Genomic DNA, 17,758 nt, shown 5'->3' with positions numbered 1-17,758 from the left:
GCTCTAACAATTTAAGTTGCCATTTGAAAAAAATATTACACATAAACTGAAAGAAAAACGGTATTTTTATTTCATTCCTAAATAACCACAATTATTTACTAATGGGATTTATGCAGCTATTGTGCACTGCACAACTTCTCAATCCTGGAATCAGTTTGGGTAAGACCACCCTCATTTCCTGTTCTCATTGATTTTTGGACTGTACTTGTTATCACAAACACGGAAAAAACCCAGCTTCCCAAGTATATGACATTTCCAAGAAATATGGCGCCATCTATTGTTAAAGCTGTGCATAACCTCAAGTGAGTAGTTTTGCTTGCCTTGAAAGTTCAGAATATATTAATAAAATATCACACAGATACCCTCTATGAATTCACCATGGTGCTGTGGGGCACCCAGTACACAGTTTTGGAAGCACAGGATTAGATGATAGTTTTGTATTAATGTTACGCTTCCTCCAGTTGATAAATATGCTGTTGCTATGTAAGAGAAAGTCCTTGCTATTTAGGAAATGCACATCAAAGTGTTTATGAATGAAGAAAGACATCTGCAAACCACTCTCAAATGATTTAGACAAATTGTGTGTGTATTTGTGCATATATAGTTAGTGAGCACAACTGATCTAGGAAATGAGCAAAATATTAACAAGGAATCTGGATAAAGGGTTTACAAGGTTTTTTCCCCCTACTATTCTTGACATTCTTGAAATTATTTCAAAATAAAGATTTCTAAAAGATGCAATACAATACTATATTTCAAGGTGTATATACATATATAGTAAAACAATATTTAAATGCCTGGAAATTAGAAGCACCAATTCAAATAGTTGTAACATTTTGTAGAGTGGGAAGAGGGATGTACATCTGGGGAAGAGTACATACAATATCGCAGATGTTTTATTTCCTAAGGTAAGTGGTGGACACTACACAGATATATATTACATTATCATTCATATCTTTAAGTATGTCTTACATACTTCATAGTTTATTTTAAAGAATAAATACGTAGAATCTGGACTTCCCTGGTGGTACAGTGGATAAGAATCTGCCTGCCAATGCAGGGGACACTGGCTAGATACTCGGTCCAGAAGATTGCACATGCTGAAGGGCAACGAAGCCTGTGTGCCACAACTACTGAACCCATGCTCTAGGCTCCTTGAGCTGTAACTGCTGAGCTTGTGTGCCACAACTACTGAAGCCGGAGCGCCTGGAGCCTGGGCTCTGCAACAAGGGAGGCCACTGCAATGAAAGGCCCGCACATCTAGAGACTAGTCCCTGCTCTCCACAACTAGAGAGAGCCTCCACACTGCAATGAAGACCCAGTGCAACCAAAAATAAAAGTTAATTACTAAAAAAATATGTACAATCTTTCATAACAGATAAAACATAAAAAATATGAGTAAATGAAAGCATACCCGCTGTTGTATATTGGGTATTACCATATACTTCAAAGGCAGCCCTGACTGCCACTACACACCCATGTCATGCCAACATTATCGATTAAGAGGACTGACTCCAGAGCTCACATTTCTAATCCTCATATCATGTCTTCCAGCTCCATACACAGTTAACTTACTTCTCTTTGCTCTTTTTCTCTTAGACTGGAAAAGAAAGCTAACTTTCTTGCTTTTTCTGTTTTAAACTAATTTACAACTAGCAAACAATATGGCTGTATATATTCAAACCTTGAAAACATCAATATGAAAAAATGATAATAAATTTTTATCTTTAGCACATTTCACTGCTCTCATGCTCAACAGTATTATACCTAATGTCTTTAATAGTTGAAGATTTGACATTTTGCAATTATACTTCCACAATATCAGTTCTATTACAGGGTCAGTATGGCAGAAACCAACACAACATTGTAAAGCAATTTTCCTCCAATTAAAAAATAAATTAAAAAATAGGAAATAAAAGAAACAGATGTTTATTGATTTATCAAATCATACTGAGAGATCAGCATCTGGAAAATCAGTATAAATCCAATTCTTTTAAGCTTTAAACTATCAAAATTCTAACCAGGACTTATATTTCATAATTGTAATGAATTTTAGAAGCTTCACCGAACTAACTTACATTACTTGTTTACTATGGAAAAAATCCAAAATAAGCTTTTTTTCTTAATAATTTTAATGTTTCAAAATTAAATTTTAACATTAAAATGCTTGAAAATCTAACTTAAAATAAGTGTTACAAAACTTTGAGCTTTTAGTCACTATCTTCATGCAATGTATTTTAAACGTTTATAGCTATGTGAGAACAGAACCAATGCTACGTTCCCCCTCATAATTTAGTGGAAAATTGGCAGCCATTCTTTTTCAGTGCACTAAACAAACGTTTGTCAAGCTCTATTCATCTTTTGTAGCTAAATATATTGACCCAAAAAGCAACAGTTGCTCAAACTGTTTTCTATTCTAGAAGATGATTTCTGTCTCATCGCTTGGAATGAGAAAAGTGGTTATCTCAGAATTATTATTTTCTTGTTATATGTTCAGCTAAAGCTGAGAACAAGATGGGGTTAAATGTGGATGAGTAGCCGGGTAACGAGATAAACTGAGCTCACAGCTACAATCACACACACCTTGACAGAAGTAAAAGTGTAAGAAAGGTCTAATCTTAACGTTCCACCTGCAGGCTAGAAGTACAAAATAGGGACTCCAAGGGAAACATAATATTGGAAGAGAGGGTCAGTGGATAGGCCCATGGGTATTGAAGAATCCACAAAAAGTACACCAAAACGGACCGTGGTCTACTTGGCATAACCGCGCCGATGGACCTTGAACTAATCCGTAATTTCAGCTACTTCCAGCATGAGAATCTGCCTTGAACAGTCAATAAATTTCTACCACTCGGCTGCGAACCTAACAAATTTCTAGGTCCTGAACCCCACCCTGACCACAAGGTCGCATCCTCCATGAAGTGTAAAACTCAGCCACCCCCCGCGAAGCCGCCTTCCTGCCTAGGGACGCTGCCGGGCCAGATCGCGCGACCCTAGGGAGCAGCCTCATCTCTGGGGCCTGGTGATGACGTCAGGCGGCCCCTTGCTAGCATCGCGAGACTCTCTTCTCCCTCCCCTAGTTCCCTACGCTCCCAACCGCCAGCGCCCGCTGCCAGGCAGCGGCGGGGATGGCGAGCCGCGGAACCGGGGCGGTGACGAGCGCAGCGGTCCCGCGATTGGACAAGGAAGCCTGAGGGACGGGCCAGCGTGGTGAACAAGCAGAGACCGAGGCTGCTGGCCCCGAGAGAGCGAGGGCCATGGAGGCCAGCATGCCGAAGCGGAAGGAGCCTGGCAAGTCCCTGCGCATCAAAGTCATCTCCATGGGCAACGCCGAAGTGGGAAAAGTGAGTACCGCGCTGGGAGGGGCGGGACCGTAGCGCGGCGGAGCGACGTGCCGATTGGCTGGGAGGGCTGTCACTCAACAGCCTGGGCGCCCGGCCTCCTCCCCGCCCCTGAGCAGGCCTGGGTCTCCTGAGGGATACGGCTCCACGAGGAAAAACTCTCCTGACCTTTTTGACCTTTGGGTTGCCCCTCCGACACCTAAGAAGGTGTCTCGAGTGGCCTCTAACCGTTGACTGTATCCCAAAGAGAGAGGAGGCCTAGGTCCTCTTGTCAGATCGTCTGCTTGGATAACATATCTGCGTTCTGGGTGACCCGTACAGGACTTTGAGGTGGAGAATAAGTTTAGTTACCCCAGCATAGCTTGGGAGCTGATAACTTACTGGGCTGTGTGTGTGAGGGTGGGGGTTTGTAAAATTTACTCTGTAGATGTGGAGCCCAGAATCTACATTTCATTTGTAAGAGAGAGTAACTGATGCTGAAGTGTTTCACAGGGAAGTGCAGTGGATGTCAAGGAACTTGCATTATTTTGTTTTGTTTGTGTTTATCTCTGATAGTGTCACCACATGCGTTATCGCAAAGAAGTCTTAGATCCACTGTCTTTTTCTATGGTGCTTCTGGCTATCAGCTCTAAACTCTCCCATAGTATTGGGGGTAGGGAGGGTAGGAGGTGAACGGAGGTCTTTATCCCCATGTGAATTCTAAGACCGTCTCTTCTTCATCCAAATTGTCTCTTCTTCAGGGTGAGTGGAAGCTGTTAGTTAAGAACCTTCCAAGGTCATCAAATCAGTGACAGTGACAGAATTAGGACCTGGGTCTTCACACTCCCATTGCAATGTTCTTTCCATCATTGTTGTTTAGTCGCCAAGACGCTTTTGCGACCCCATGGACTATAGCCCGCCAGGCTCCTCTGTCCGTGGGATTTCCAAGGCAAGCATACTAGATTAAGTTGCCATTTCCCTTTCCAGGGGACCTTCCCAACCCAGGGATCAAACCCGCGTCTCCTGCATTGCCGGCAGATGCTTTACCACTGAGCAACCGGGAAGCTCCCCTTTCCAAACATTATTTGCTGTCAAAATCAACTAGTAGGATCTACATGCCCAGAGAGCTGTTAATGGGAGTGTTTGTGCCAAAGACCTGCACGTAGTAGATGCTCAGTAAATGTTTATTAATGTCTTTTCTTTCCATTTTGTATTGTTTATATATCTGTGTATATGTATGTAGTAACATAGCTGAAAGTTGATGATTACTGAATGTCAACTATGTGCCAGGCATTGAAAAGAAAAGAAAGACCTCTAGAAAGTCATATACTAAATACTAAACTGGCTAAGTGAGCATGCTCACTTTTAAAATTTTACTATGCTTAATGATTCAACTTTAGAAATAGCTTAAAATGTCCATTGTCACCACGTTCATGTAATATGGTTCTAGATTTATTAGCCAATGCAGTTAGGGAGACAGAGAAGGCAATGGCAACCCACTCCAGTACTCTTGCCTGGAAAATCCCATAGACGGAGGAGCCTGGTAGGCTGCAGTCCATGGGGTCGGGAAGAGTCGGACACGACTGAGTGACTTCACCTTTCACTTTCATGCATTGGAGAGGAAATGGCAACCCACTCCAGTGTTCTTGCCTGGAGAATCCCAGCGACGGGGGAGCCTGGTGGGCTGTCGTCTATGGGGTCGCAGAGAGTTGGACACGACTAAAGCGACTCAGCAGCAGCAGCAGCAGCAGCAGTTTGGGATAAAGAAATAATGTACGAAATGCTGAAAAGGGGAAAGCAAAATTGCAATTATATATTAATGATATGATTGTTTATCTGAAAACCCATAGAGAATTAACTGAAAACCTATTAGAAACAATAAGACAAAATTACTATATAAAAACGTACAGCTTTACTGTATCAGAATTATAATTTTTGGACTATATAATTGAAAAACTGTTTTAATTTACAATAATGACCAAAATAAAGTGCCCAGGCTTAAATTTCAGAAGATATAGGTAGGTCCTGCTGCTGCTGCTGCTAAGTCGCTTCAGTCGTGTCCTACTCTGTGCGACCCCATAGACGGCAGCCCACAAGGCTCCACCGTCCCCGGGATTCTCCAGGCAAGAATACTGGAGTGGGTTGCCATTTCCTTCTCCAATGCATGAAAGGGAAAAGTGAAGGTGAAGTCGCTCAGTCGTGTCCGACTCTTAGCGACCCCATGGACTGTAGCCTACCAGGCTCCTCTGTCCATGGGATTTTCCAGGCAAGAGTGCTGGAGTGGGGTGCCGTTGCCTTCTCCGATAGGTAGGTCCTAGGACCTTATGAAGAAACATTTCTACAGAGAGACATACAATTACTTAGACAAGTGGAAAGGTATGTGTCCTCTTAATTAGGATCACTCAATATTTTGGAGATATCAGTTCTTTAAAATAATCTACAAATCTCATTCAGTTATAGTTAAAACATCAGTAGTTTTTTTTCTTCAGAACATAATAAAAGGTACTAAAAATCCTTATGAAAAATTAAATGTGAGACTAACCAAGAAAATTGAGGAGAAGAAATGAGAGGAAACTAACACTACCAGATATTAAAACATATTTTAAAGTTACCAAGCTTTTCCTGTTGATACTGGAAAGTAAATACAGAGACATTCATGAAACAGATTGGAGTCTAGAAATTCAAATGTATAAGGAAATTCAGTTTACAACAGATATAGTTAAACTGGGAAAGTAGGGACCATTTAATAAATACTTTTGTTACAACTATTTACTGTTTGGGGGTAGAGTGGATTCCTTCTGAATACCTTTCTCAAAAATAATTTTTTCATAGATGAAATATTTAAATGTAATTAAAAAATGTTTGCCTTAGTTATAAAAGTAAAACATACTCATTTTAAAGAATTTAGAAAATGTAGGATGATATACAGATAAATAATTTTAGGTTAAAAAGACATGCCCTGGTAAATAATCGTTGGCTCAAAGGACAAATCAAAGCAAATGACAAAATAACTAGAAACCAATGAAAGGAGAGAATCCATTACAAAATCTTCAGGGAAAACTGAAAGCAATCCTGAAAGGAAAATGAATTATCTAACTCATTTCTAAAAAGGAGACGTTAAAAACTAAAAGAACTTAGTAGTTGTACAACTTTGTGAATATGCTTGGAACCACTGAATTGTACACCTTAAAAGTCTGAATATTATGGTATGGTATAACTGAATTTTCAAAAATAAAGGAACTTAAACTTAAGACAGAAGAAAAAGGGCACCAAACATGAGAGAAAGAATTCCTTGGAAAGATTAATGAAAAAGAAAAATGCCTAAAGTTTATTTTAAGAAAAATAGAGAAAGCAAAAAATTACAAGATTAGTACTGAAAAACACATTCTGGAAGAAATTAAAAGAAAAAGAATACTACATATATTCAGTTCTGTGAGAACATATTTCCAAATACAGAGAAAATGGAGGATTTCTTAGCAAAATATAAATTACCAAAATTGACTCAAAAAGTAGAACACCCAAGTGACCAGTCATACAAAAAGAAATTGGAAAAAACAATTAAAAGATTTACTATCCAAAAAGGTATCAGGATCAGGTGGCTTCATGAAAAGATTTATTTAAGCTTTAAATAACATATAATTTCAGTTACTTAAGTTATTCCAAGGCAAAGAAAAAGATGAATAGAACTCCAGTTTATTTAAGTCATGGTGACTTAAATAGCAAAGCTTGATGTAGTATCAAAAAAGAAAAGTATATATGCTATTTTCATATATACATACAAATGCATAATTCCTAAATATACATGAATAGAATTCAGCAGCATATCAAAAATTTCACTATTAGCAAGTAGGGTTTATTCCCATAATGCAAACTTGGTTCAACATCAAGAAGTTAATCATCATAATTTGTTTATATTCTAAACCCATTTTTCTTTTAGGCGATGTATCTTTCTTACCAGTTTTTCTGGTTTGGGATGTTAGAGTTATTAACTTTTTGCTAGCCGTATGAGTTACAAATATTTGCCCCAGTTATGTTCTTTTAATATTTAGTGTTTTGCCGTACAATTGCTTTTATTATTATTTGTATATACTCAATTATGCCCATCTTTTTTAAAGTTGAAATATAGTTGATGTACAATATTATGTTAGCTCCAGGTATGTTACACAGTGATTTGACATTTGCATACATTATGAAATGATCATCACAAGTCTAGCAACCAGCTGTCCCCATATGAAGTTACTGCAATAATATTGTTGACTATATTCTTCATGCTGTATAATACATTCTAGTGGCTTACTTCTTTTATAACTGGAGGTTTGTACCTCTTATTCCTGTTTACCTATTTCTCTTCCCCATCCTCTAACCCCTCTGGCAACCACCCATTTGTTCTCTGTATCTATGAGTCTGTTTTTGTTTTGTTTGTTAGGTTCCACATATAAGTGAGATCATATGGCATTTGTCTTTCTTTGATTTATTTCACTTAGCATAATACCCTCTAAATTTCATTCATGTTTTCACAAATGATAAGGTTTCATTTTTAAAATGAAAAAAATAAAATTTTAAAATTTATTTAAAAAATAACAGTAATAGTCCATTAAGTGCATATATATATATAAAATATATATTTATACCCTATTTTCTTTATCCATTCATCTATGAATGAACACTTAAGTTGCTTCCATATCTTAGCTATTGTAAATAATGCTGCAGTGAACATCAGGGTGCATATATCTTTTTGAATTGGTGTTTTTGTTTGCTTCAGGTAAGTACCCCGAAGTGAAATTGCTGGATCATATGGTTGTTCTATTTTTATTTTTTTGCCAAACCTTCATACAATGTGTTCCATTGTGACTGCACCAGTTTACAATCCCACCAATGTTGCACAAGGATCCCCTTTCTCCACATCCTAACACTCGTTATTGTCTTTTTGATGACAACCATTCTTACTAGTGTAAGGTGGTATCTCATTGTAGTTTTAATTTGCATTTCCCTTATGATTAGTGGTATATTTTTATGTATGGTGTGAGAAAGTAGTTCAGCTGATTCTTTTACATATAGCTGTCTAGTTTTCCCAACACCATTTATTAAAAGTGGTGTGTTTTCCCATTATATATTATTGCTTCTTTGTCATTGATGGACCATCTGACTGTGGGTTTGTGTCTGGGTTGCCTATTCTGTTCCATTGATCTATGTGTCTGTTTTTGTGTCAATATCCTATTGTTTTGATTACTGCCATTTTGTACTATAGTTTGAAATCAGAGGGTATACCTCCAGCTTTGTTCTTTTTTAAGATACTTTGACTATGCTTTTCTGTTTGTTTTTTTTTATGGTTTCTGGGTTTTCTATTTTGGTTGAAAAGGTTTTCAGACGTTCTACAGATATTGCACATTTTCTTCTGAAATTTTTATTCTTTTATTTTGAAATACTTAAATCACAAATTCACCTGTAATTTATTTTGCATATAGGTAAGTTAAGGGCCCAACTTAATTTTCTTTTCCTGATGGATATTCAGTGTGCCAGTAAAATTATACTAAATAAATTATTTTTCCCATTGACTTTAAATATCACTATTGTCACTTTTAAAATTTTCATGTATAATGGGATCTATTTCTGAGCTCTCTGTTCTTTTCTACTATCTACTTGTTTATTCTTATGCCAGTATAAGACCCTCTCAATTGGTTTCAAACTATATTTTAATACCTGTCAATGCAAATTCCCACCTCTTTCTACTGCCTGTCCCTTTCCTGTTTTTTATATTTCAATTAGTTCTTCTCAGATAGCTGTTCTTTCATATGAATTTTAGGATAATTCTATTACCTACCTCCTGAGAAATCTGTATGCAGGTCAAGAAGCAACAGAACCGGACATGGAACAACGGACTGGTTCCAAATTGGGAAAGGAGTACGTCAAGGCTGTATTTTGTCACCCTGTTTATTTAACTTATAGGCAGAGTATGTCATGCAAAATGTCAGGCTGGATGAAGCACAAGCTGGAATCAAGATTGCAGGGAGAAATATCAATGGCAGAAAGTGAAGAAGAACTAAAGAGCCTCTTGACCAAAGTGCAAGAGGAGAGTGAAAGAGCTGGTTTAAAACTCAGCATTCAAAAACTAAGAACATAGCATCTGGCTCCATCACTTCATGGTAAATAGATGGGAAAACAATGGAAACAGTGACAGACTTTCTTTTCTTGGGCTTCAGAATCCTTGCAGATGGTGACTGCAGCCGTGAAATTAAAAGACACTTGCTCTTTGGAAGAAAAGCTATGACCAGCCTAGACAGCATATTAAAAAGCAGGGACATTACTTTGCTGACAAAGGTCTGTCTAGTCAAAGCTATGGTTTTTCCAGTAGTCATGTATGGATGTGAGAGTTGGACCATAAAGAAAGCTGAGCTCCAAAGAATTGATACTTTTGAACTGTGGTGTTAAAGACTTGAGAGTCCCTTGAACTGCAAGGAGATCCAGCCAGTCCATCCTGAAGGAAATCAGTCCTGAATATCCATTGGAAGGACTGATGATGAAGCTGAAGCTCCACTCCTTTAGCCACCTGATGCAAAGAACTGACTCATTGGAAAAGACCCTGATGGTGGGAGAGTAGGCGGGAGAAGGGCACGACAGAGGATGAGTTGGTTGGATGTCATCACCGAGTCGACAGACATGAGTTAAAGCAATCTCTGGGAGCTGGTGATAGACAGCCATGCCTGGCGTGCTGCAGTCCATGGGATCACAAAGAGTTGGACACAACTGAGCAACTGAACTGAAATTAGGGAGAAAAAAGATTCAAACCTTAAGATTTTAATTGGCACTGCTTTTAAAAAGAAAAGTGCCTAAGAATCTACTTAAGAGAAATAGAAAATGCAAAAAACTCTCTCTCTATTTATGTTATTTAACTTAGCTTATAAGATCCTAAGGCCCAGAAACCCTGTTTCTTTATAGGGAGTGGTTATTCATACTATTAATTAAATATGTATCTCTTTAAATACTTAGGACTAGTGTTTAAATACTTAGGACTACTGGAGTTAAAGGACTTCCAGGTCCCTTAATCTCATGAATAATTTAGAAGAAGGCTGTATTTATTTTTCTAGGATATTGAGAGAGAAAACATTTGAAAAGTGCTTTCAAGCTGTAAAGTGTTTTTTAAAGTGTAGCTTCTTAGCAGTAGTCACTCTAAAGAAGTTTTTCCTTCAGTTCCCAGTGAGCTTATTAAGTACTTTTTAAAGCAGCTGTCGTATTTAATTTAGATTGAGGTTCATCAGGAAAGTGAGCAGAATAAGCTTCATCACCAGTGCTTCAAGTAAATTATGTTTCATGAGTGCTAAGGATTGCTATTAATGTACAAGTCATTTTAAATTGCTTTTTCATTGGCACTGAGCTAATTGCTCAGATGTGAAGATACAAGATAAAAGTACTAAAATACTGGTGCTTGCCTTCAAGTAGTTTACTGTCTAGCTGAAGAGATAAAATTATGTACAGGTGAACGATAACAAGGCAGTGAATGGGAACAAAAACATTGTATATATATTTATATATACATCTATATACATATGTAGTTTGTGTTCAGTTCAGTTGCTCAGTCGTGTCCGACTCTTTGCGACCCCATGAACCGCAGCATGCCAGGCCTCCCTGTTCATCACCAACTCCTGGAGTCCACCCAAACCAATGTCCATCAGGTTGGTGATGCCATCCAACCATCTCATCCTCTGTCGTCCCCTTCTCCTCCTGCCCTCAATCTTTCCTAGCATCTGGGTCTTTTCAAATGAGTCAGTTCTTCACATCAGATGGCCAAAGTATTGGAGTTTCAGCTTCAACATCAGTCCTTCCAATGAACACCCACGACTGATCTCCTTTAGGATGGACTTGTTGGATCTCCTTGCAGTCCAAGGGACTCTCAAGAGTCTTCTCCAACACCACAGTTCAAAAGCATCAATTCTTCGGTGCTCAGCTTTCTTTATAGTCCAACTCTCACATCCATACATGACCACTAGAAAAACCATAGCCTTGACTAGACGGACTTTTGTTGGCAAAGTAATGTCTCTTTTTCAATATGCTGTCTAGGTTGGTCATAACTTTCCTTCCAAGGAGTAAGCATCTTTTAATTTCATGGCTGCAATCACCATCGGCAGTGATTTTGGAGCCCAGAAAAATAAAGTCAGCCACTGTTTCCACTCTTTGCCCATCTGTCTGCCATGAAGTGATGGGACCGAATGCCATGATCTTAGTTTTCTGCATGTTGAGCTTTAAGCCAACTTTTTCACTCTCCTCTTTCACTTTCATCAAGAGGCTCTTTAGTTCTTCTTCACTTTCTGCCATAAGGGTGGTATCATGTGCATATCTGAGGTTATTGATATTTCTCCCAGCAATCTTGATTCCAGCTTGTGCTTCCTCCAGCCTAGCGTTTCTCATGATGTACTCTGCATATAAGTTAAATAAGCAGGGTGACAATATACAGCCTTGACGTACTCCTTTTCCTATTTGGAACCAGTCTGTTGTTCCATGTCCAGTTCTAACTGTTGCTTCCTGACCTGCATACAGGTTTCTCAAGAGGCAGGTCAGGTGGTCTGGTATGCCCATCTCTTTCAGAATTTTCCACAGTTTATTGTGATCCACACAGTCAAAGGCTTTGGCATAGTCAATAAAGCAGAGAACCAAGACGATCCCCAAGAAAAATGCAAAAAAGCAAAATGGCTGTCTGAGGAGGCCTTACAAACAGCTGTGAAAAGACGGGAAGCAAAAAGCAAAAGAGAAAAGGAAAGATACACCCATTTGAATGCAGAGTTCCAAAGAATAGCAAGGAAAGATAAGAAAGCAGAGGTAGATGTTTTTCTGGAACTCTCTTGCTTTTTCGATGATCCAGCGGATGTTGGCAACTTGATCACTGGTTCTTCTGCCTTTTCTAAAACCAGCTTGAACAGCTGGAAGTTCATGGTTCATGTATTGCTGAAGCCTGGCTTGGAGAATTTTAAGCATTACTTGACTAGCGTGTGAGATGAGTGCAATTGTGTGGTAGTTTGAGCATTCTTTGGCATTGCCTTTCTTTGGGATTGGAATGAAAACTGACCTTTTCCAGTCCTGTGGCCACTGCTGAGTTTTCCATATTTGCTGACATATTGAGTGCAGCACTTTCACAGCATCATCTTTCAGGATTTGAAATAGCTCAACTGGAATTCCATCACCTCCACTAGCTTTGTTCATAGTGATGCTTCTAAGGCCCACTTGACTTCACATTCCAGGATGTCTGGCTCTAGGTGAGTGATCACACTATCGTGATTGTCTGGGTCATGAAGAACTTTTTGTACAGTTCTTCTGTGTATTCTTGCCACCTCTTCTTAATCTCTTCTGCTTCTGTTAGGTCCCTACCATTTCTGTCTTTTATTGAGCCTATCTTTGCATGAAATGTTCCCTTGGTATCTCTAATTTTCCTGAAGAGACCTCTAGTCTTTCCCATTCTATTGTTTTCCTCTATTTCTTTGCATTGATCACTGAGGAAGGCTTTCTTATCTCTCCTTGTAATTCTTTGGAACTCTGCATTGAAATGGGAATATCTTTCCTTTTCTCCTTTGCTTTTTGCTTCCCGTCTTTTCACAGCTATTTGTAAGGCCTCCTGAGACAGCCATTTTGCTTTTTTGCATTTCTTTTTCTTGGGGATGATCTTGGTTCCTGTCTTCTGTACAATGTCACGAACCTCCATCCATAGTTCATCAGGTACTCTGTCTATCAGATCTAGTCCCTTAAATCTGTTTCTCACTTCCACTGTGTAGTCATAAGGGATTTGATTTAGGTCATACCTGAATGGTCTAGTGGTTTTCTCTACTTTCTTCAATGTCAGTCTGAATTTGGCAGTAAGGAGTTCATGATCTGAGCCACAGTCAGCTCCTGATCTTGTTTTTGTTGACTGTATAGAGCTTCTCCATCTTTGGCTGCAAAGAATATAATCAATCTGATTTCGGTCCCAACCATCTGGTGATGTCCATGTGTAGAGTCTTCTCTTGTGTTGTTGAAAGAGGGTGTTTGCTATGACCAGTGCCTTCTCTTGGCAGAACCCTATTAGCCTTTGCCCTGCTTCATTCTGTACTCCAAGGCCAGTAGTTTATGTTAGAGGAGTTCAGATGTAGGCAAGATCTCTTACAACCAGAATGCTTAGGGATAAGTAAGATTTGGAAAGAAGGGAAAAAGCTCATTCCAAATAGGAAGGAAAGTAATGACAAGAGTCAGGAAGTCAGGCCTGGAGTTTGGCAAAATGGAGGGTTTATATTGGAAGAGTTTAGACAGAAGACAGGTTAGGGTCAGATTATGGAGGGTCTTGAATAATGGACAAGCGAGTTCGGATGTTGAACTCTTGGCAGTGAGAAGCTGCTGAAGATTTTTAGTTAGAGAAGTGAAATAATGTTAGCGGTATGCAGTGTTGATTGAAGTTGGGAGGGAAAGGAGGCATAAAGACCAGTAAAGAATTTCCTATAGTCGTTACAGGAGTAGATAATGAAGACCTGAACTAAAGTGGTATCAGTGGGAATTAGAACGAGGAGAAAGATCGAAGAAACAGTCAAAAGAAGATTTAGAAAGACTCAGAGTCAGATACGACTTTAATAACTTAATCTTCTGTAATTGGGAAAATGGTATTATTAACGGAAACAGATGTCAGCAGATGAGCTGTTTGCTGTTTTTATAAGATTAGTTCATATTTGGACACGTGGAATTTGTAGAATGGTTGGACATCTAAGTAGAAATTAGTCTAGTAGATATTTGGAGATGTGGATCTGGTCAGGGGAGGGAGGTAGAGATAGATATTTTGGTGTTATTATTAAAAGTATGTTGGCGTTATTATTGAGTAGAAGAGGTCTTCAAAAGAAGAGAGAACAAGGATTGAGCACTAAATTGAAAACATACCCATATTTGGTATTAAGGAAAGAATTTTGAAATAATTTTTCTTTAAAAACTTCACCTTTAGTACTTGTTGCAGTTATTTTATAATTTCAGCTTTTGAAAAAGCATTGTCTCATAGGGGTAAATGAAGAAACCGTAATGAAGAAATGTGGTTATTTTTTATGGGTTCCCAGAGTGTCTTTACTAAAAGCTTTTATTTTTACCTTTTTAGAGCTGTATTATAAAGCGATACTGCGAGAAGAGATTTGTGTCTAAATACCTTGCAACAATTGGAATTGACTATGGAGTCACAAAGTGAGTACATATATTGTTTCCTTGGGCTTGCAAATCACATAGAAATTCAGAACCCCTCTAAACTGATCTGTCTTGAAATAGAGCTTCTGAAGATAAATGGGTACAGAGAGGAATGAGACCTTTACAGACAGCAGTGATCATGTCATTCGTTCATCATGGAGCACGTTCTGTTCGCCAGGCCTTCTAAGTGGGATGTGGGGGCTGGTGATGGGCAAGTCAGCACAGAGCCTGACTAGCAGACGTAGCTTTTCAGGAAGCGTGTGTCTATGTAAGCAGGTCCTGTTAGCAGTTTTTAGAGAATTTTGAAATATTCACTCCAAGAATTTAAAAAACTTTCTATCAGAGAACTTCCTTTTAGTGATCTTTTTTTAGCCTTTTGAAATCTAGCAAAGATGATCTGGGAAGAGTGAAATTGGATATCAGTGGGGATTTATTTGGAGATGGATTGAAGATGGGTTGAGCTTGGGGAGATAGAGTCACATTAGGAGGAAAGCACACCGTGGAAGAGTAGAATGGAGGTAGATAGCTCATCTCCGGAGAGGGAAATTCAAGTGTTCACTATTCTGACCCCAGCCTGCCCCTCCCTTCTCTCTTACTACATTCTTTCACACACTTTACTCTCCATCCACACTGAATTCGTGCAATCATACTTTTCTCTCTCAGTGCCATCCTTCATTCTGTCCACCTGAAATGTCCTTTCCCCTCGTCTCTCCACCTGTCAGTCTTCTCAAGCTGTATACATGTTCCCATGAGATGTTCTGAATATCCCCTTTATTGGTCAGGACTCATTTTAGTTGAAAATGACAGTTGTATTAAAATTCTCTGCTATTCATGGGTGTTAGCATAAGTTATCTTGTCTTATTTTTTGTATGTGTTTAATGTCTCCTGCTAGATTATGAGCTCCATGTAGAGAGGCTATTAGAATAAATTATCTCCAAGTGCCTGGTACAGTGCTAGCACACAGTCCATACTCGATAAATAATTATTGTTAGATAAGATAGATGCAGCTAAAGAGGAAGTTTGCAACATTAGAATATGAGGGCAACATTCAAGAAGGTAGACTAAAGTGGTGAGGGGTATCTATACTTCAGGGCACAGGATTTCAGTGATGTGGTAATATATCCTGTTTAAGGCAGTTTTTTTTTTTAAATAAATTTATTTATTTTAGTTGGGGGCTAATTACTTTACAATATTGTAATAGTTTTTGCCATACATTGACATGAATCAGCCATGGGTTTACATGTGTTCCCCTTCCTGGACCCCCCACCCACCTCCCTCCCCATCCCATCCCTCTGGGTCATCCCATTGCCCCGGCCCTGAGCCTTTGTCTCATGCATCGAACATGGAATGGTGTTCTGTTTCACATATGATAATATACATGTTTCAATGCTATTCTCCCAGAACGTCCCACCCTCACCTTCTCCCTCAGACAGTTTTGTTTTGAGTCCATGCTGCTGCTGCTAAGTCGCTTCAGTCGTGTCTGACTCTGTGCGACCCCATAGACGGCAGCCCATCAGGCTCCTCTGTCCCTGGGATTCTCCAGGCAAGAATACTGGAGTGGGTTGCCATTTCCTTCTCCAACTCACGCATGCATGCTAAGTCGCTTCAATCGTGTCTGACTCTGTGCGACCCTATGGACAGCAGCCCACCAGGCTCCTCTGTCCACAGGATTCTCTAGGCAAGAATACTGGAGTGGATTGCCATTTTTTGAGTCCATATTAGTAGCTAATTTATTCATCTAGGAAGCGAGAGTTACCATGTTATGCCATAGAGCTGTGGTTTATTCAGTAGACTATAGTCATCTCAATATCTGAGGAATATTGGTTCCAGGACCCCCTGTGGATACCAAAACCTGCCGACGTTCAAATCCCTTATATATAAGATAGTGTAGTACTTACTATATACATTCTCTCAATACTTTAAATCTTCTCTATATAACTTATAATACATAATACAATGTTAATGCTATGTAAATAGTTGCCACTTTGCAGCAAATTCAAATTTTGCTTTTTGAAACTTTAAGGGTTTTTTTTTTCCCTGAATATTTTTGGTCCAAGTTCACTTGAATCTATGGATATAGAACTTGCAGATATGGAGTGTTGATTATATTCTGTTTCTGGTTGAAACTTTTTTTTTTTGTCCTTTGGTGAGGAAGAGGATATGGTTGACAGAAACCTAACTCTAGTCAAAAAAAAAAAGAGAGAAAAAAATGGCTATTAATCCAATCATGAGGATATATCTGGGTCTCAGAGATCCCTGGAACTAGGGAAGGATTTCACAACATGTCTCTCTCTACTTTTTGGCTCCCTCTCCACAGCTGCCAGTACCTCTCAGGCTTTCCAAAACTAATCTCAAATTTAAAAATCCTGGGAAGGTTTTGATTGTCCAGTTGGTGACAGGCGCCTTTCCCCAGCTCTGTTAGCTGTGGCCAGCAGAGTGGCATCAAAAAAGAAGATGGAAGAACCCATTTAAACCACAGTTGGCAGGAGGAGGGGAGGTACTCTTTGAGCAGTCAAAACAACGGAAGCCCACTCCATCCTTCAAATCACACTATGCTTAAGAACTACTTGCAGAGTCTGTAAAAATGAAGATTCCCAAGCCTCATCCACTAAGATTCTGATTCACTGGGTCTGAGGTGAGGCACAGGACTCTACAATATAAACACTCTCCCCCTCTTTCCATAGTTATGATTCAGGTGGTCTTCAGGCCACAGTTTAGGAAAGTACTGGCTTGAGGTAATGAATTACCATTTTTTTTAAGGTAATGTCCTCTGTCAGACTTCTGAAGTAAACTGCCCTGTTTTGAGTTCCAATTTGTAAACATAATTTATGTTACTTCCTGATTTTATAAACTTCAGTTCCATCCCTTCTCAGCTGCTATGTGACAAAACTTTCTAATAGAAGTTGTTATATAAGATCTTCTCCAGATGCTCTCAAACTCTTAAATATTTTGTTTTGTTTTGCTGTTCTCACATCCTCTTATGAGACAGATCCTGATTTCACAGTTGTTAAAATGAAAACAAATGTGCATTTTAGAACTGATGAAATATGGCAGAGAATTCAGGACTGAAGAAATCATGATAAGATGAGTAGTGGTTAGTCTGATTTAAATATACAAGTAATATAAAACAACTGTAGGAATTATGGTTTCAGAATAGAAAGTACATGTTCTAAACTTGGAATTATAATCATAAACAAAGCAGGAGGTAATATAGAAACAATGAGAGCAAGTGCTATTTCTTTGTAGTCCACAGAGGGAGTCCT

At 38.9% G+C, this 17,758-nt stretch overlaps 1 protein-coding gene across 2 annotated transcripts in view; it reads left to right on the top strand.

The window, feature by feature from the left end:
• The first annotated feature begins 3,073 nt into the window (after positions 1 to 3,073).
• DNAJC27 (DnaJ heat shock protein family (Hsp40) member C27) overlaps positions 3,074 to 17,758 on the top strand; it is a 39,850-nt gene continuing 25,165 nt past the window's right edge. For both annotated transcript variants that reach the window (XR_014082717.1, XM_081592780.1), the window contains exons 1-2: positions 3,074 to 3,344; positions 14,413 to 14,495. Coding sequence is in view for 1 of the 2 variants with exons in the window: in XM_081592780.1 (XP_081448906.1) it covers positions 3,258 to 3,344; positions 14,413 to 14,495 (170 nt within the window). In the remaining variant the exon portion in view is untranslated. The remainder of the gene's footprint in view (positions 3,345 to 14,412; positions 14,496 to 17,758) is intronic.

The sequence above is a fragment of the Giraffa tippelskirchi genome, chromosome 4, assembly GCF_054371585.1.
Source record: "Giraffa tippelskirchi isolate mGirTip1 chromosome 4, T2T-mGirTip1v1.2.pri, whole genome shotgun sequence".
NCBI lineage: Eukaryota > Metazoa > Chordata > Mammalia > Artiodactyla > Giraffidae > Giraffa > Giraffa tippelskirchi.
This window is presented reverse-complemented; position numbering and strand designations above follow the sequence as displayed.